General features: G+C 53.6%; 2 protein-coding genes across 7 annotated transcripts in view; one reads left to right on the top strand and one right to left on the bottom strand.

The window, feature by feature from the left end:
- Positions 1-13,670, top strand: part of MVB12B (multivesicular body subunit 12B) — a 194,461-nt gene extending 180,791 nt beyond the window's left edge. For 4 of the 5 annotated variants that reach the window (XM_086325144.1, XM_086325136.1, XM_086325141.1 and 1 more), the window contains one exon: positions 10,367-13,670. Coding sequence is in view for 3 of the 5 variants with exons in the window: in XM_086325136.1 (XP_086181262.1) it covers positions 10,367-10,453 (87 nt within the window). In the remaining 2 variants the exon portion in view is untranslated. Of the gene's footprint in view, positions 1-254; positions 2,506-10,366 lie in introns of those variants that run through there. The other variant, XM_086325130.1, reaches the window with a different exon arrangement.
- LOC147362524 (uncharacterized) overlaps positions 1-19,275 on the bottom strand; it is a 47,552-nt gene that overhangs the window by 1,785 nt on the left and 26,492 nt on the right. The window contains exons 3-4 of one of the 2 annotated variants that reach the window (XM_086325148.1): positions 12,163-12,330; positions 1,950-2,130 (exon numbers count right to left, since the gene is read on the bottom strand). In XM_086325148.1, coding sequence (XP_086181274.1) covers positions 2,055-2,130; positions 12,163-12,330 — 244 coding nt within the window. In that variant the 3' untranslated portion in view covers positions 1,950-2,054. Of the gene's footprint in view, positions 1-1,949; positions 2,131-12,162; positions 12,331-19,275 lie in introns of those variants that run through there. The other variant, XM_086325149.1, reaches the window with a different exon arrangement.

Raw genomic sequence — 19,275 nt, 5'->3', positions numbered from 1 at the left:
GGGAAGGGGGTGCTGACAGGCATTGACGAAGATGACCTGGGTGCCCCAGAGTCAGAAGACGCAGGGGCTGATTCTGCACATGGTCTCAGTCACCCTGCAGCCACGCCGGGCACGGTGCCCAGACAGGCGTGGTCCCTGCCCCTGGAGCAGGGGCATCTCAGAGGGGAGCTTTTCCAACCCTTCATTTAGGGTGAGACCAAGCAGCGGGACTGGGTGCGGCTCAAGGTTTCTGACTCTGGGGTTGCTGCTTGCAGGTTAGCACTGGGGAACCCGAGGGGAATGCAGAAGAGGCTTCCCAGAAGGTTCACACCAACCCCGCTGTGGGCTTGTCATGGGACCCGCCTGCTTCCCGACCCGGTGGCCTCACTCAGGACAGTCACCCATCATCGGAAGAGCGGTGGCACCAGCTTCACTGGCAGAAACGATTCTGTCCCCAACCCTGACTAGGGACCCAGCAGCTCCTGCCCCTCCCGTCCCCTTACGAGTGGCCACACTAGTGACCAAGGGCTCGTGGGCTGTAATCCAGGAGCCCTGACCTCCAGGCCCAGCTGTGGACTCTCAGCAGCTGAGGGGTGAACAAGGTACCACCCCAGCTCTGGGGTATTCTAGGACCCCCTCCAGGTCTGGGGGGCGGCCTGTCTTGGCTGCCCCATGTCCCCTGAGCCCCAGTCTGCATGTGACAGCCTTTCCCTGGAGGCCTTTTAGAGCCCTTCTATGGGCTTCTCAGCCTGGGGCCTTCCCCTTTCACCCAGACTTTCGGGTGTCTCTCTGGAACCGTAATCCAAGTGGGAAAATGGGGAGACCTGGACTTGTCTCTGGGCCTCCCTGGCCCTTTCCACAGCTCGAAGGGGTGGACATGTATTCACATCAGCTGGACGGGCCCTCCCAGCACACAGAGGCCTGCTCCGTGGGCCGTGGGGGCCCTCAGGGCCCACTGCTCACAGGGGCACCTGCTCCTTCCCTCCCCTGGAGAGGGGGGCCAAGATCCAGCAGCCAGGCTTCAGGAAAGAGATGGGAGGACACGAGCCCTTGTGTAGGGAGAGGAAGCTTCCAGAGCTGGAATTCCCCGAGGGTCTGAACCAGGCATCGAGCACGGCAGGTATCGTGTCCTGGCCCCCGCGGCCGGGCAGGTGCCAGGACAGGCTCCAGGAGAGGCAGTCTGGGGACCGGTGGGGCCACTGCTCAGAACTCACCCACCACCGCGTGCCCCAGGCACCCTCACAACTGTGGCTCCAGCCCCAAACCAGACTTGGCATTGGCCGGCATCTTGCTCCTTCACCCCCCAGCCTGTCTTCACCCGGCCAGGCCCCTGAGGCCCAGCCTGGGCTCCTTCAGGCCTGCCCCTGCCGCCATCCTGCCAGGCCCTTCTGTAACCCCACCTGCCCCCCCATCTCAGAAGCCCACCCGTGTAAGTGGTGAGTACAGACCCCTGTCCTGAGTCCGGGTCTCTGCCCCAGGTGCCCTTGGGGCCTCGTCCAGCCCCCAGGGACCTTGGGAAGTATGATCCTCCCCTGAACCTCAGCTCCCACGTCTCAAAATTCAGGTTCTAAAAACAGCCCCTCACTTCTGTTTCTCGTCGATGTGATGGTTACGAGACCCAGGGAGGGAAGCGGGGAGGGTACGTGCTTGCCTTACTCTGCTGTCCGTTTAATTTAGTAAAAGGTCTCAGGTAGTGGTTCTCCGCCTGCCTAACCATTGAAATCACTTTAGTGCTTTTTAAAAAAGCACCGATGCCTGCCCCGCCCGCCAGTTAAACCAGAACTACCCTCAACCCGCCCGCTGCCAGGCAGGGTCCAGGTTCAAACCCTTGACTCTCCGATGCAACCCTTGACTCTGACGGAGGACCGGGTTTTCACTTTCAAGGTGCTTTCACGCCAGTTGTCTCACGTCTCCGCGAGTGGATGCGGGCTTGCTCCCCCACCCCCACCCCCGTCCCTTTCTGCCTCGAGGCTGAGGCTAGGGTGCCTTTGGCTCCACAGTGTGGCCTCCCAAGGCCAGGACGTCGGCCTCACTGTGACAAAAGCTCTCGGAATCTGGGAATTGAGCGCCACGGCTTAAGAGTTGTCATGATGGCTCTTGTCCACCAGAGGGCGCTGTGGCTGGGGGCGCTGCTCCGCGGGGGTCTCAGCTCTGTGAACCAAAATGCTTTTTAATTGAAAAATTTTTTTAATTCAAAAAGGATTTGCTGTTTGTGCGCGAGTGCAGGTCCTCCTTATGCAGGAGACTTAATGTCTTGAGTAAACAGATCCGGGCCCAAATCCACCTTCAAAGGTACTCACTGTTTGCCCAAGGGAGCGAAAGGGCTTCCAGAAGCGGCCTAGTCTCTTGGGCAAACACTCGGGGCCAGCCCGTCCCGGGCAGGGGACAGCGTCTGTGGGAAGGGTTATCCGCGGCCTAAGGGGGATTATGGCGGGGGGACATATGTTGAAATTTCATTTGGGGAGTTAAGAGAAAACAAGAGGGTGGGGGGAGCAGTGCTTTTCTCCAGCCAAGATGACCTAAAAAGGGAAAAATCTCAAGGGTAGGGGCGGGGCGGCAGTGGGGGTGGGGTGCAGGCTGTGCAGTGGGTCCCTGGCCCTCTTTGGGGGGGGGGGGGGCAGGGGACGCGGTGGCATACTCGGCGGCATACTCGGCCCTGAGTCAGGAGAAGGCGGCTGTGTACCCCTGATTTCCCCCTCAACACATGCCCACACCCCCTCACCCCAGAGAGTGAAAGAAGCAAGAATTTAGTTTATCCTTGAAGGCTCTTCTACACCACCAGCCCGCCCCCCACCACCCAGGGACCCTGTCCGTTCCTGGCCACAAAGACGGCCTCCCAACCACCCCACAAGGCACTTCGACCCCGGCCCGCCTGCACCCCCTTGTCCCCACTGCCCCATGCCCTCAGAAAGTACCCTTTCTGGGCCTACCCCTGGCAGTATCCAGGTCTCTGGGCCTGGCCCCTGGGCCCCTGGCTGTGGACATATGGGGGCCCGTGCCTCCGTCCCCTTTCACGCACCCTCTGTGGCCAGCTGGCCCCCAGCAAACTCAGGCGGCTTCCCTGCCCTGGGCATTCCTGCCACCTGGGAGCCGGGCACAGCAGGCACTGGAGGGTAGAGGTGACCCAGCCCACAGCTGGTGGTGCCACTCCAGCGGCTGACACTGGGCTGGCTCCCTCACTTAAGTGCCTCACTTCGGCTGTGCCCCAAGCAAGGCCTTAGAGCAGCCCAAGTAGAGCCCCCCCCCCCCCGCAACCACCACCAGCCTCCTCCCCACACCCCCCCCCATTCCCTCCTCAGCGCCCCCTCAGCCCTAAAGTCTCTGGCTCTTCCTCTCTGCCCCTCCCGTCCACTCCCACATCCCACATGTGGTGGGGCCACAGAACCGACCTGCAGCATCGGGTCACCAGGGAGCTGGCTGACGAGGCGGAATCTCTGGCCCACTCCCCGGACCTACTAAGGCGGGACCTGTGTGTGTTACAGGCTGACCAGCCTGCTGCTTTCAGTCTGGGTGCCACCCTCTGTCCACCCTTGAGGAGAGACCACACTCTGCTGCCCACGTCGGCACCGCCCTGGAGCCTGTGCCCACCCAGCACTACCCCTGCTGAGGTCACCACGTGTTTTTAGTGACCCCATCCCCCCCGCCCCAGCCTGTACAGCTCAGGCCAACTGCTGCCCCCTGATCCCCACCGTCCTCCTACCTGGCCCTGGGTCCATCGCCAGGGCTGGGGTCCTGCCTTCCAGGCCCGTCCTCTTTGTCTTCTGATCCTGTGAGCTTTCCTACAAACATCCCTGCACTGTAACTCCAGATACCCTCTCCCCCAAGGGCTCGCACTTCCATCCCTTCATTCCTGGTTCATCCATGTCTCTGCAGCCGGGCAGGCGGCACCCCTGAGTACTCCTCAGGGACCACCCTTGGCCATTGGCAGAAATGCCTTCATGTTCTCTCCCCAAGGCTGCTATCTTTCTATTGCCCATTTGGGTTAAAAGCACCGGAGTTCCGGCGTCCATCCCCTGCCCCTCTTGTAGGGCTCCCTCCTGACCCCAGAGCCCAGCACAGGCGGATGCGGGTGGGTGAGTGGGTGATAGAGGCAGATTGTTTCCTGCCGTGATGCTCCTGAGCAGCCACCAGGTGGCGGTGTTGTCCCAAACTTTGCCCGAAGTCCTCCTGGTCTGAGGCTGCACTGCTCCTCCAGCCTCCTGGAGCTGGAGTGCCCGGACCATGGCTGGAGCCCAGGTCATTAGCAGGAAAGTGCGGCCACGTCGATGTCTTCTCTTACGTAGCCAACAAATGTACAGTGAGTGCTTGCATGGTGCCGGGGCAGGCGGGCCCTTAACCTGCCGCACCTCATCCCCCCCCTCAAAGAGGGCCCCGGGAGTAGAGATTGTCACCCCCACCTTCTTTATTGAAGTATAAAAGGCATATTGGCTTCAGGTGTACAACATGTGTCGATAGTTGTATATATTGCAAAGCAATTATCATAATAAATATAGTTACCATCTTTTATCTTACATAGTAACAACTGTTTCCTTCTGATGAGAATTTTTAAAATTTAGCAACTACCAAAATACGAATTGCAGTATTGATATCCATATCCACGACGCTGCACAGTCTGTCTTCAGGACGTAATCACTCTGTAACTGGGCGCCTGTGCCTTTCCACCGTCTTGCCCCGTTTCACCCGCCCCACCCGCCTCTGGCGTCTGCTCTGCCCAGTGAGCTTGGTCTTGCTGTATTCCGGGTTCCACATATAACTGAGATCACAAAGTGTTTGTCTTTCTGTGTCTGACTGACTTCATTCAGCACAACGCCCTCAAGATCCATCCATGTTGTTACAAATGACAAGATTTCCTTTTTTTATTCTTTAAATTTTTGTTCTGAGTATAGTTGGTTTACAGTGTTAGTTTCAGGTGTGCAGCAAAGCAGTTCAGTTTTTTACACAGATACACACACACACACACATATATACACACACCCTTTCTCAGAGTCTCTTCCCTTATAGGTTACTATAAAATATTGAGTATAGTTCTCTATGCTACACAGTAGGTCCTTGTTGGTCATCTGTTTTATATACAGCAGCGTATATTTGTTAATCCCCAACTCCTAATTTATCCCTACCTCCTGCTTCCCCTTTGGTAACCACATGTCTCTCTTCTGTGTCTGTGCGTCTATTTCTGTTCTGTATACTAAATTCATTTGTAGCCCTTCTTTTAGATTCCACATATAAGTGATTTCCATGATGTTTGTTTTAGTCTGATTTACTTCATTTAGTATGATAATCTCTAGATCCATCCATGTTGCTGCAGATGGCATTATTTTTTATAGTTGAGTAGCATTCCGTTGTGTATATATAGGCAAAATTACTGGAGTGGGTTGCCATTCCCTTCTCCAGGGGATCTTCCCAACCCAGGGATCGAACCCAGGTCTCCTGCATTTGTAGGCAGATTCTTTACCATCTGAGCCACCAGGTAAGCCCAGGTGGGGTGTATATATATACAGGTATGTGTATATATATACACATACATTTTCTTTATTCATTTCTCTGTTGATGGGCATTTAGGTTGCTTCCATGTCCTGGTTATTATAAAGAGTGCTGCAGTGAACATTGGGGTACATGTATTTTTTCCAGTGATTTTCTCTGGATATATAGCCAGGAGTGGGGTTGCAGGATCATATGGTAACTCTATTCTTAGTTTTTTTAAGGACGCTTCATACTGTTCTCCATAATGGCTGCACCAATTTACATTCCCACCAACGCTGTAGGAGAGTTCCTTTTCCTTCACACCGTCTCCAGCATTTATTATTTACAGACTTTTTGATGATGGTCATTCTGACCAGTGTGAGGTGATACCTCACTGTAATTTTGATCAGCATTTCTGTATTAGCAATGTCGAGCATCTTTCTATGTGCCTTTTGGCCATCTGTATGTCTTTAGAGGAATGTCTGTTTAGATCTTCTGCTCATTTTTTGATTGGGCTGTTTGTCTTTTTATATTGAGCTGTATGAGCTGTTTGTATTAATATATTTTGGAGATTAATACCTTGTCAGTCGCATCATTTGCCAATATTTTCTCCAATTCAATAGGTTGTTCGTGGTTGTTTTGCTGTGCAAAAGCTTTTGACTTTAATTAGGTCCCATTTGTTTTTTTGTTTGTTGGTTGGTTGTTTTTATTTCCATTCCTCTAGGAGACAGATCCAAAAAGAGATTGGTATAATTTATGTCAAAGAGTGTTCTGCCTGTGTTTTCCTCTCGGAGTTTTATAGTATCTTGTGTTCACATTTAGGTCTTTAATCCACTTTATTTTTTGTGTATAATGTTAGAGAATGTTCTAGTTGTATTCGTTTACAGGTAGCTGTCCAGTTTTCCCAGCACCACTTATTGAAGACTGTCTTTTCTCTATTGTATGTTCTTTCTTCCTTTGTGGTTGATTAATTGACCACAGTTGTGTGGGTGTGTTTCTGAGCTTCCTATCCTGTTCCATTGATCTGTATTTCTGTTTTTATGCCAGTACCATACTGTTTTAATTACTGTAGCTTTGTAGTGTAGCCTGAAGTCAAGGAGTCTGATTCCTCCAGCTTCATTTTTCTTTCTCAAGGTTGCTTTGGCTATTCAGAGTCTTTGTGTTTCCATACAAATTAAAAAATTTTTTGTTCTGGTGCTGTGAAAAATGCCATTGGCATTGAATCTGTAGACTTTCTTGGGTAATATAGTCCTTTGACAATACTGATTCTTCCAATCCAAGAATGTGGTATAACTTTCCATCTGTCTGTGTCTCTTCCGTTTTTCATCAGCATCTTATAGTTTTTGGACTCCAGATCTTTTGTCTCCTTGAAGTGAAGTGAAGTCGCTCAGTCGTGTCCGACTCTTTGCGACCCCATGGACTGTAGCCTATCAGGCTCCTCCATCCATGGGATTTACCAGGCAAGAGTGCTGGAGTGGATTGCCATTTTGATGCAGTGGTAAATAGGATTTTCCTTAATTTCTCTTTCTGATATTTCATTTTTTAGTATATAGAAATGCAGATTTCTGCGTATGAATTTTGTACCCTGCAACTTTACTGAATTCATTGATGAGCTGTAGTCTTCTGTCAGTGTCTTTAGGATTTTTTATTAGTATGTATAGTAACATGTCATGAAAATGGTGACAGCTTTACTCTTTTTTTTCCAATTTGGATTCCCTTTCTTTTTATTCTCTGATTAATTACCATGCCTCGGACTTCCAAAACTATGTCGAATAAAAGTGGAAAGAGTGGACATTCCTGATCTTAGAGGAAATGCTTTCAGCTTTTCACCATTGAGTACAATGTTTTAATACCTGTGGGCTTGTCATATATGTCCTTTATTATATTGACAGTAGGTTCCCTTTGTGCCCACTTTCTGGAAAATTTTTACCATAAATCAATATCGAATTTTATCAAAAGCTTTTTCTGCATCTATTTAGATGATCATATGGATTTTACTCTTCAGTTTGTTAATGTGATGTATCACATTGATTTACAGGTTTTTTTTAAATGGCATTACTTAAAAGATAGTTTTATTCCCTGAAATAAACCCACTTGATCATGGTATCAATTCAGTTCAGTTCAGTCGCTCAGTTGTGTCCAACTCTTTGCGACCCCATGGATAGCAGCACGCCAGGCCTCCCTGTCCATCACCATCTCCCGGAGTTCACTCAGACTCGCATCCATCGAGTCAGTGATGCCATCCAGCCATCTCATCCTCTGTTGTCCCCTTCTCCTCCTGCCCCCAATCCCTCCCAGCATCAGAGTCTTTTCCAATGAGTCAACTCTTCGCATGAGGTGGCCAAAGTACTGGAGTTTCAGCTTTAGCATCAGTCCCTCCAAAGAAATCCCAGGGCTGATCTCCTTCAGAATGGACTGGTTGGATCTCCTTGCAGTCCAAGGGACTCTCAAGAGTCTTCTCCAACACCACAGTTCAAAAGCATCAATTCTTTGGCGCTCAGCCTTCTTCACAGTCCAACTCTCACATCCATACATGACCACAGGAAAAACCATAGCATATGATCCTTTTAATGTATTGTTGGCTTCAGTTTAGTAGTATTTTGTTGAGGATTTTTGCATCAATGGTCATCAGTGATATTAGCCTGTAATTTTCTTTTTTGTGGTATCTTTGTCTGATTTAGGTATGAGGATGATGGTGGCTTCATAGAATGAGTTTGGGAGTGTTCCTTCTTCTGCAATGTTTTGGAATAGTTTGAGAAGGACAGGTGTCAACCCTTCCCTCAGTGTGTGATAGAATTCGCCTGTGAAGCCGTGTGATCCTGAACTTCTGTTTGTTGGGAGTTTTATAATCAGAGGTTCAGTTTCAGTGCTTGCAGTTGGTCTGTTCAGATTTTCTTCCTGACTCAGTCTTGGGAGACACACCTCCCTAAGAATCCGTCCTTTTCTTCCAGGCCGTCTGCTTTTATTGGCATAGAGTTGCCTGCAGTGACCCTCGTGGTCCTTTGTATTTCTGTGGCGTCCCCTTGTAACTTCTCCTTTTTCATTTCTGATTGTATTTATTTGGACCCTCTGCCTTTTTTATTCCTTGATGATTCTGGCTTGAGGTTTATCCATTTTGCTTTTCTGATTTTAGTTTCATGAAGATTGCATATTTTTTATGAATACCCTATGTACGCACCACATTTTCTTTATCCATTCATCCATCGATGGGCACAGGTTGCTTCTGTATCTTGACTGTTGTGAATGATGCTACAGGGAATACAGGGTTCCCTTTTCTCCACATCCTCACCCACACTTGTTATTTCTTAATAACAAGAAATTATTATTATAAAGGAGATGAGTTCACTGAGGTTCAGAGGTGCTGGGGTCACCCTGCAATGTCAAGTCCTTCCCTCCCCACCCCTTCTGTTTGTAGGGAGCACCGTCCTGTCACTGGCGTCCCCTGGCCCCTTTGGCTGCTCACACAGGATGGCCAGGGCCCGCCCAGACCTCGCCCCCATACCCAGCGCCAGCTGCCCCTCTGTCCTGGGCCAGTCTGTGGGCCATCGGCAGGTGGCCGAGGATGAAATGCTGGCTGCCTTGTTCTCCCCACCCTTTCCCCCGGGAGGAATAAACCCCTCCAGCATCCTCTGCTCCCCTCTCATTCCCAAGTGACCCCCAGAACCCCTCAGCTGTGCTCCCTCAGCTCAGCACAGCCCCTGGAAGGGCCTCGTAGCTGCAGGCAGCTCACTTTGGGGCTCGGGGACCATTTGGAGCCCACAGCTGCGGCACCTTACTGGGTGGGCACCCAGTGGTCACCCCCCCACACCCTTGCTGGGACGGTTCCATGTCATCCTGGCGGCTCCCCCAGCTGGGTCCTCGAGAGGGCAGCTTCAGGCAGAGGCTGAGTTCAGCCAGGTGGTTCAACTCTGCTCTGCTTTAGTAGGGGAGCCCTTCCTTATGGCAATTTTAGTGCTGAAAAGTTTTTGAAAATATTATTTTAAACGTTTAATGACCACTGATCTAAGCAACTCATTCCTAAGACCCAGGGTCCTACGTGGCTGCCGCCCCTGGTGTCCAGGCCCTTCTCATGGCCCACTCCCAGTCCTGCAGCCTGCGCCCCCCTCTTCTTGCCTGGCACACCTGCCCCACATTTGGGTGTAGAAATACCCCCTGGCCATCAGGGTGAACCACAGGTGTTCCCCCTCCTCTGAATTTCCACCAGACTCGGAGCCCACCATCTGTCATTTCTGTGACCCAGGTCAGGTGGGTAGGCTTGGGTCTCCAGCATGAGAACTGAACGCAGGTTCAGGCCGGCAGCTGGGCAGGCGAGCCCAGGTCCACTCCGCTGGTCCTACCCTGGCCCAGGCTCTCATAACTTATTACAAACTGGCCCCAGGAGCCCAGGGAGGAAGGCGCTGGGGGCATGGGGTGCCCCGTCCCTGTGGCCCACGCCATCTGAGGCTTGTCTTCGGCTCAGAAAGCACTGAGCAGGCGGCCGGCCCCAGGGGCTCCCCAAGCCTGCAGCCACAGCCCGCCTGCCCGGCCAGGTCTGGGGTGGCGCCCAGGGCCATCCCTCCCCATCCAGGAGACTCCTTCCGCAGCGGGAGTAGGGGGACTGTCTGCCGGGAGGCGGGAGGGCGTGCAGCACACCGCCTGGCATGCAAGCTGCTGCTGCTGAGGGCTCATACCACCCGGGGAGTGGTGTGCAAGGGTCCAGTCATCACAGATGAGCCAGCCAGCCACCACGCAGCACCAGAGGCGTGCCCCCTTCCCTGTGCACACACGCACACACACGCACAGCCCACGCCTGCGGTTCGTGTGCACGTGCCAAGGGCAGCCCTCCAGTGTCCTCGGGGCCTCCGCCCAGCTTGTCCACGGCCATGGGCTGGTTCTCTCCAGTGTCCCCTGCCCTGACTGAACTTCTCTCCCCGCTGACCTCCCGCAGTATGAGTACAGCTTCCGCACGGAGCAGAGTGCCGCGGCCAGGCTCCCGCCCAGCCCCACCCGATGCCAGCAGATCCCCCAGTCCTGAGGGGCCGCCCACCCGCCCGCGGGGAGACGACACAGCGCCCGGACTACTGAGCGCCCCCTCGCCCGGCCCCTCCTGCCGCCCATCCACACTGCCCTGCTCGGCGCTCCTGGGAGACTCTGGGCAGCTGAGCTGTTGCCTCCTCAGTCATCGGTCATCAGCTTGCCCAACGTGACGCCCCCTGCCTCCCTGGGGATGCTCTTCCTTAACCTCCACTAACCTGTGTGTGCTGTAGTGACCAGCGGCTCCTCCCGTATCTGTGTGATGCCCAGTAGTCCTCTGACCAACCCTACCCACCACGGGAGCCATCTGAGGGCCCTGGACAGTTGTCTGGCCGCCCAGTGATGCCACCGGCTCCCTGCCCTCCTGACTCTGCCACCATGAAGCCATCGCCTCCTCCCAGAAGACCCTGAGGGGCTGGTGGCCTGGCACAGGGCACCCACCCACCACCCCCCCTAGCACTGATGGGTTGCCCCGTGGAACAGATCTCTCACGCCAGGGGCCTCGAGTGCCCGAGAACTTCATGGGGACCCTAAGGAAACACGGAGGGGCGGCCGGTGGTGCCCAAGTGGACCTGGGCCTAGCTCCCCTCTGACTCACCCCTCAGTTCACACACTGGACACCCTGAGGACGGGGGCCGGCCACCCCACAGCCACCGGCCCAGAGAGGACTTGCCTGCGGCCGAGGCAGCCGAGGGGCTGGGTGCTTGCGTGGACATGAACTTTGCCGCCAGGTCCCCATGCCCAGCCTCCTCACCATCATCCCCACAAAGGGCTCATCTCTGCAGTGCTCACGTGCCAACAACAGCTCCAACTGCCTGTCCCCACGCCCCGACCATCATCACGTGGGTAAAGAGGCTCTGTGAGCCGGTGCCCAAGGACGTGGACACACAGTCACCAGACTGAAGCCAGAACTGACCCTTCTGCCACTAGTGCCAGTGACCACACCATCGTTCCCCAAGGTGCTGGCCACCCAGCCCAGCTCCCCACACGGGCACCGTGGGAACGGGGCCGCTGTCCTCCCTGGAGGCCCGGTCCTCACCCGGTGTCTGCTTTGTCTGGCCATGGGACTGTCCTAAACTCCCAGAACCTGGTATCTCACACCTTGGAGGTGGGGGGCAGGGGTCAGCAGATAGTTGGAGCATTGGACGTGAGCTTTGACACGTGTCTGGCGTAAGCAAGCAGCCCAGGAGAGGCCCTGCCCAGCTAGGAACAGAGCCCCTGCTCCCTGCAGTTCCTCGAATGACACCGGGGTGGCTGGGGTGCAGTCAAGAGGAGCAGCCTCTGGCTGAGACACAGGGCCAGGGCAAGACATACCTCAGTCAGCCGGCCTCAGCTCTGCCATCTCCAGACCCTCCGCCTCCCCCCGCGGCTGCCCCTGATCTTTCCCTTCCGATACCTCCTGATTCCTGTGTGTCGCCTCTCCCCACTGTCCCCAAGACCTGAGGACATCCCTGGCAGGGCCGGCCTCCCCTGGGACCCGCCAGGGCCCAGGAGGCACAGGTGGAAATTCCTCGGGCAGACCTTTGGGATGGGTGCTCGCCCAGGGCTGAGCCGATGATCTGGCCTCAGACATACGCACTGAAATGAGCTGGTTGTTCCTGGGAGTCGGGGTGGGGAGCCCTGAAGGGCCCAGAGAGCCTGCGTCTGCTGCTGCTGCCAGGATGGTGGAGCTGGTCCAAAACCAAGAGTGGGGGTGGCCCCTCTGCTCACCTCTGTCCGGCCGTGTTGGCTCCGTCCCTCAGTCTCTCCTCACACCCCGGCCGTGGGGTCGTCCCGCCCGGTAACACCCGCGGCCTTTCCGCGGGCTTCCTCCACTGAGAAGCAAGCATTTCGGCTCCGTGGGCCCGAGGAGGTCCAGAGACGGTCACGTGAGATTTCCTGTCAGGGAGCAAGAGGGCCATGAGGGTGGCTGTTGGGGAAAGGGTCTCCCCTCCACCCCCCAACCAGGCCGGTAGAGGCAGGGTCCAGGGCCTCCAGGAGAGGGCCAGGCCTCCCCTAGCAGGCAGCCTCAGCGCGGGGTCTAGCGAGTGACTGTGGACGGCGCCGTGATGGCAGCTGGAGAGAATGGAGCAGCGACGGTGTTGGAGAAGCCGGCGTCCCCAGTGGGTCTTAGGCAGCTCCTGACCTCTGTCTTTCCTTCTGAGGGGGGCTGCCCACCCGCGTGGAGGTGAAGCTCGCTCACTGGGGACCAAGCCCCCTCTTCCCCCTTCCTTTCTGGGACGGTGCTTTTCTCCGCAAACCCTCTGGCCACGAGGGGCGGGGAGGCAGGGCTTCTCTCAGAAACACGAAGGGCAGTGACCTCCACCCTTCCCAGAAGGACTCCCCAGAGCACAGCATCCCCCGCTGCCTCCTCCTCGTCCCCTGAAAATTCTAAGCCTGTCTGCACAGGCCTTGGAAATGGCACAATGGCACTAAGGAGCAAGCAGCCGGCCCAGGTTCACTTTGCAAATTTATAACAAGGTTTTCCCCCACCCCCGAGTCCAGGAACTGACTCTGGCCACGACCTCCTCTCAGAGGGATGGTCAGGACGGCGGGGGACGGGAGGCGAGGGCCAACACGTCCGAAGCACCTACTCCTTGCCGGGCACACGGCCGGCACTTGAAGCACATTTTCTTCTGTCACTCCCACCCACCCCACCCCGCCAAAAAAAAAACACCAATACCCAGAAGCGGATGCTGGTTCCAGATGAAGATGCTGAGACGCGTCCACAGGCACAAAGCTGGCGCGCGGCAGAGGCGGCCCAGGCCCCGCTCTGTCCCGTCTCGAGCACCTGCCTCCCGTGCAGTAACGGGCCTGCGGGCGTGATGGTGTCTCACCGAGCACGGGGTGAGGGCCGGGTCCAGTCCCCAGGGCTGCGGGCTGCCCCTCACCGTGCACACGGATCCCAGCCCGCAGCTCCCTGGAGCCGGCCAGCGAGCCTGAAGGTGAGCCTGAAAGCCGAGCTCACCTCCTGGGGCCTGGAGCGGCCGGCGCCCACTCTCACCGCAGCTGCCCACCCCCCAAGGGCGGCTGGCCGTCCTCACCTGTTGGACCCTGCCGGCCCGGCCTGTCACCACCAGGAACCGGGCCCCGGGCGGGCGGCTGGCTGCGCTAGGTTAGGAACAGCGTTGTACTGCGTGTATTTATTTGAGGTGACTCTAGTACTTGGCAAAGGGAAGTTTCACTGTGTGATTGTCTTCTTAATATAATTTGTTAAATAAACGTTTGTTTTAACCTTTTCCTGACTCGCTGCTGTCTCTGAGGCATGGAGACCGGGGTCCCTCCAGCTCATTCTGGATGCAGGCCGGGCCGGCACCATCCTGGCCTTCCAGCCTTCTAGAAAGAGCTGGTGGGTTTTCTTGCCCTGTTTGGATGACCTGGTGACAAGCCAGAAGGATCCAGGAGGAGCGGCAGCCCTCAGGAATGCTCCTGGAGGGAGAAAAATGCCAGTTTCCATAAAAGCATGTGAAGTGCACGTGTATTAATGGGTCTCCAGCAAGGAATGCAGAGGGCGCTTTCATCTCCAGCTCGCCCCGAGCCTTGTCTGTGCCGGGGCGGGGCCGTCTGGCTGCTGGAGCGGGGGTCATACAACCACACGGCTTCAGCACCACTGGTTTTGTCCCATCCCCTCGCTCAGCTGCTGGCAAGACGCTGCCCCAGATGCCCGGGAGGGGCTGCCAGCCCCAGACATGCACAGGCTCCTCGTGGGACACAACTGGTCAGGTTACACCATCAGAGCTCTTTGCCTCCTTTATAAAGTGACCTTAGTGGCTCAGAATCTGCCTGCAATGCAGCTCGATCCCTGGGGTCGGGAAAGATCCCCTGAGAAGGGAATGGCAACCCACTCCAGTGTTCTTGCCTAGGAAATCCCATAGAGGAGTCTGATGGGCTACAGTTCATGGCGTCGCAAAGAGTCGGACACGACTGAGCAACTAACACTTTCACTTGTCCATTTTGGAGCCAGACACCTGGGTCTCAGCCATCTCCACCTCCAGGCCTATTAACACCAGGCTTGGGTGACCCATAGCTGTCATCTCACTAGAACCATGAAAATCCCCCAAAAGGTAACGGTACCTCCAGCCTAGGCCCCCATGCCCAGCACCCCTCAGGTCTTTTTTCCACGGTGGGAGAAGGAGAACAGCCCAGAGAATTCTGTGAGAAAGCCACGAACGCCGCTCAGCATGGAGTTCAGAGAGCTGACCTCACGTTCCGGTGCTGCTGCTTCCTGAGCACGTAGCTCGGAGCACCCCACGCCTGTCTAAAGGGGCCATGCCTCCCTCGGCGGCCTCCCCTGGGAGGACGGAATGAGGACACTCAGGGCAGTCAGCTTGGAGACCGAGTGACCTGCCAGCTATCTTTGGGGCCTGGTTCTGTGTTGCCGCCCACCGGATGTGCCGGGTCCCTCCCGGGGCTGCATCACCCAGGAAGGTCAAGTGGTGGCCTTTGACACCCAGGACACAGAACCTGTTTCCAGAGGGGCCTCCAGCACTGCTCTGGAGAGCCCCCGGAGAAGGCTCTAGGCAGCAAGAAACTGAAGTCCACACACAACAGCCTGGACCAAGGAGGGCTTTGTGGCCAGACCTGGAGACACTCAGAGCCCAAAGCAGGACGCAGCCGAGCCTGTGAGGGGCCAGAGCCAGGTGGCAGCTCTTTGCCCTCTGTCTGGACACCTGCTTGTTTCTTGTCCTCTCACACCCCAGCCCTCCCCCTCACCTGCTCTGTGCACCAGCACACTTGGCACATGCATGCTCACATGACCCTCCATGTTTCCACATTCTCAGTTCAGCAGACCCAGAGACAAGAGTCCCAGGACAGACTGTGATTGGCTGCCTGGGTCAGGTGACCCCTTCTGCTCCTGGCTGCTCTGGCCCTGGTGGGAGGGGGGCTGTGCGACCTCAAAGCGCCTGGAACAGGTGTAGGTTTAGACCCTTGAGAAGCATCTGCTACAGAGAAGGGAAGAGTAGGCAGAGGGGTGGGACACCTCCCCGGGTGATGGTGGAGCCCTCCACCACTCGGACAAGGAGGGAGGCCAGTGAAGGGGGTGGAGCACCGTTCATCCATCCACACATCCGCCCAGCTGTCCAAGCCGTGTTATATATCCACGTGCAGGCCCCAAGCCGGGCACTGCGGGCTCAGCAGTGACTGGCACCACAGACCTCCCTGTCTTGTGGTGCTGATGGTCTAGCCCATCCCACTCCACGCACGCCCCCACACACACACATCCCAGCCATGTCTGTCCTACTCCCCGCACTAACTGGCTTGTTGCTAAAACCCAGGATGCTCCCTGAGCCCAACTTCACCTCTTCCCGCTGCTCCCCACTCCTGGCAGCTGGGAGCCAGTGGGTCTTTATGCTTAGGTCTGTGATGGCCAGTCTGCTTGAGCTCCAGCCGCACGGCCCCAGCAACAGTCTCCACGTGGATATTTCACCTTGATCTCAGCACATCCTGAGCCGAGTGTGCCACCTGCCCCCAGGCCCCACACTGCCTGCCTTCTGCTAACGTCCCCATCTCTGGAGCAGCCCTACCATCTCTCACCAGAGCCACCCACGCCCCCACCTGGAGCTGCCTGTGATCACCCCATTTCCAGCTGGGCAGTTCTCGCATCTAAACTTGCTTTCAAACTCAGCCCCTATTTTTCTTGCTGCTCCTTTTTAAGTTCCAGCCTCAACACCTTTGGCCTGGATGACAACATCGACCCCTTAACTATTCCCCCCACTGCCTCCCCTGTCTTGCCATCTCTTCCATTGTCCTCACGGCCAAGATCCAATAGTACTCCCCCACTTCCTGTGCTTCACCCCTCACCCTGAGAATGAAATCTGAGCCCCCAGGTCTCCATACCCCACTGTTCTAAGTCTGCCCCCACCTCCCATCCCAGCCTCACCTGCCGCTAATACCCCTGCTGAATTATTCACACTTCCTCAACCCTTCCTGGTGGCTCAGAGGTAAAGCCTGCAATGCAGGAGACCCAGGTTTGATCCCTCAGTCAGGAAGATCCCCTGGAGAAGGAAATGGTCAACCCACTCCAGTACTCTTGACTGGAAAATTCCATGGCTACGATCCATGGGGTCACAAAGAGTCAGACACGACTGAGCGACTTCGCTTTCACTTTCTTCAAACATAAGCTCTCCTTTCTTGCCTTTGCATATCCTATTCCCCTCTGCCCAGAATGCTTTTCCCACATTTTCTTCTGCCTGGTAAACTCTGTTCATCCTTCAAGACTTGCTCATATATCTCCTCTGTGATGTCCTTTCTTGACTCCCTTCAAACCACTGAACACCTTTCGTTTAAAAGCCATTGATCTATTGGTGGTATTGGAGCCATTTGATCCTCTTATTGGGTTATCTACTCCTGGAGGAAGGGGTATATGTCTCATTTATTACACTTCCTCCCTGGGTACACATACTCAGAGCACCTAGTACAAGCCCAGAGGAATAGCAGGCATGGGCAAATGCTCTTTGAATGAGTTTCCTGAAATGGGTGCAGAGACAGGTGGACTGAACTCAATTGATGAGGAGCCCAAGAAGAATGGGCCCCAGTGGCACTTGCTGGGAGGCTTGTGACCGCCCCAGGGACCATGATGAACAGCACTGGGCTTCCACAGGCTTTCTATGCTGGCTTCAAAGACACCAGAGACAAGGGTGAGAGCTGGGCCCTCACCTGGCTCGTTTCTGAAGCTACAGCACCTAACACAATCAATGATGGTGGTGGGGTTGAGACAGGAAGGTGGACTGACATGGGCTGCTGTTTCTCTCCCTTGAGCCCAACTCAGGGGGGTGTCAGAGAAAGAGACAGGGAGACTGGTGGATCACAGGACCCAGCACTAAAACTAGGAGGGGCTTGGCGAACACCAGGCCAGAGAGAAAGACAGCCAGTGCTACAGATGCAAGATGGCGCGGGGAGGCGGTTTTCTGGCTTTGCTCGTTCATCTCTCTCCCACCCTCCCACCCTGCCCTGGCTGGGTCACTGCCATCCTGTCACTGTCCCTTCACTATTTCACCCTTTTACCACCAAAACAATAGCTGGGCTAGACACGTCTCTTCTCCCCACACCTTGGGCCAGGTAAATGCAACTAGAGACACAGATCTCAGGAAAGGTGGTTCAGGGGCATAGGTCTTAGACACTGAAGATCTGAATCCCCTGATGGGGGAGGACACACAGGCAGAAGTTGGCACAGGCTGGAACCCCCAAGGTACATCAATCCCTCTATAACCCTCTTATCCTTCTCTGGAGGGAGTTGAAGGGTTTGCAACCTTGATTGCTCATTAGAATCAACTGAAGAGTTTTTAAACCTTCTTATGCCCAGATCATAGTTGCAGGATACAAAAATCAGTTGTTTTAGTACACTAATAATTAATTATCAGAAAGGGAAATTAAGAAAACAATTCAGCCTATAATTACATCAAAGACAATAAAACATCTAGGAATAAATTTTAACCAAGGAGGTGAAAGGACTGTATATTGAAAACTGCAAGACACTGGAGAAAGAAATTGAAGACACAAATAAATGGAAAAATACCCCATACTCATGAATTAATAGGATTAATAGTCCTAAAATGCCCATATTCTCTAAAGCAATCTACAGATTCAATACAATCCCTATCAAAATTCCAAGGGCATTTTCACAGAAAGAGAATAATCCTAAAATTTGTATGGAACCACAAAAGATACCAAATAGCCAAAGCATCCTTGAGAAAAAAGAACAAAGTTGGAGGCATCGTGCTCCCTGATGTCAAACTATTGATATATTTTAAAGTTTTATTAACCAAATCAGTATGGAATTGGCACAAAGACAGACAGATAGATCCATGGAACAGACAGCCCATTAATAAACCCACACACTTATGGTCAATTAACCTACAACAAAGGAGATAAGAATATACAATGGAGAAAAGACAGTCTCTTCAGTAAGTGGTGCTGAGAAAACTGGACAGCTATATGCATACAAAAGTAAACTCAAAATAAATGAGATCTAAAAGTAAGATCTGAAACCATAAAATTCCTAAAAGAGAACCTAGTCAGAACATTCTTTGACATAAATCATAGCAATATTTTTTTGACCTAAGGTTAAAAAAAAAGTAAAAAATAAACAAATGGGACCTAATTAAACTGAAAAGCTTTTGCACGGCAAATAAAACCATCAACAAAATGAAAAGGCAATCTGCAGAATGGGAGAAAATATTTGCAAATGATATGACTGACAAGGGATTAATATCCAACATACATGAACCGTTCATACAACTTAATAACAAAAAACAAACAACCCAATCAAAACATGGGCAGAAGACCTGAAATTTTTTCCAAAGAAGACATCCACATGGCCAACAGACATGATGTTGAGCAACATCATAATCATGAAGGAAATGCAAATCAAAACCACAAGATGTCACCTCACACCTGTCAAAATGGCTATCATCAAAAAGTCTACAAATAACAAATGTTGCTGAGGATGTGGAGAAATCCCACTGTTGGTGGGATTATAGACTGATGCAGCACTGTGGAAAACAGTATAAAGTTTCCTTTGAAAACTAAAAAATAGAGCTTCCGTATGATCCAGCTATTCCACTGCTGGGTATTCACCTGAAGAAAATGAAAAACCTAATTCAAAAGATAATTTCATCCCAGTGTTTATAGCAGCATTATTTATAATAGCCAAGATATGGAAGCAACCTAAGTGCCCAACAACCGATTAATGGATAAAGAAGATGTAGTATATGTGCATGTGTGTGTATACATATATAATGGAATATTACTCTGCCGTTAAAAAGAATGCAAGTCTGCCATTTGCTACAATATGGATGGGCCTAAAGAGTATTATGCCTAGCGAAATAAATCAGATAAGAAATA

The sequence above is a fragment of the Bos grunniens genome, chromosome 11 (assembly GCF_055505025.1).
Source record: "Bos grunniens cultivar Pamir isolate PY7600 chromosome 11, Bosgru_T2T1.0, whole genome shotgun sequence".
Taxonomy (NCBI): Eukaryota; Metazoa; Chordata; class Mammalia; order Artiodactyla; family Bovidae; genus Bos; species Bos grunniens.
The sequence above is the reverse complement of the archived record's forward strand: the minus strand, read 5'-3'. Positions and strand labels throughout refer to the sequence as shown.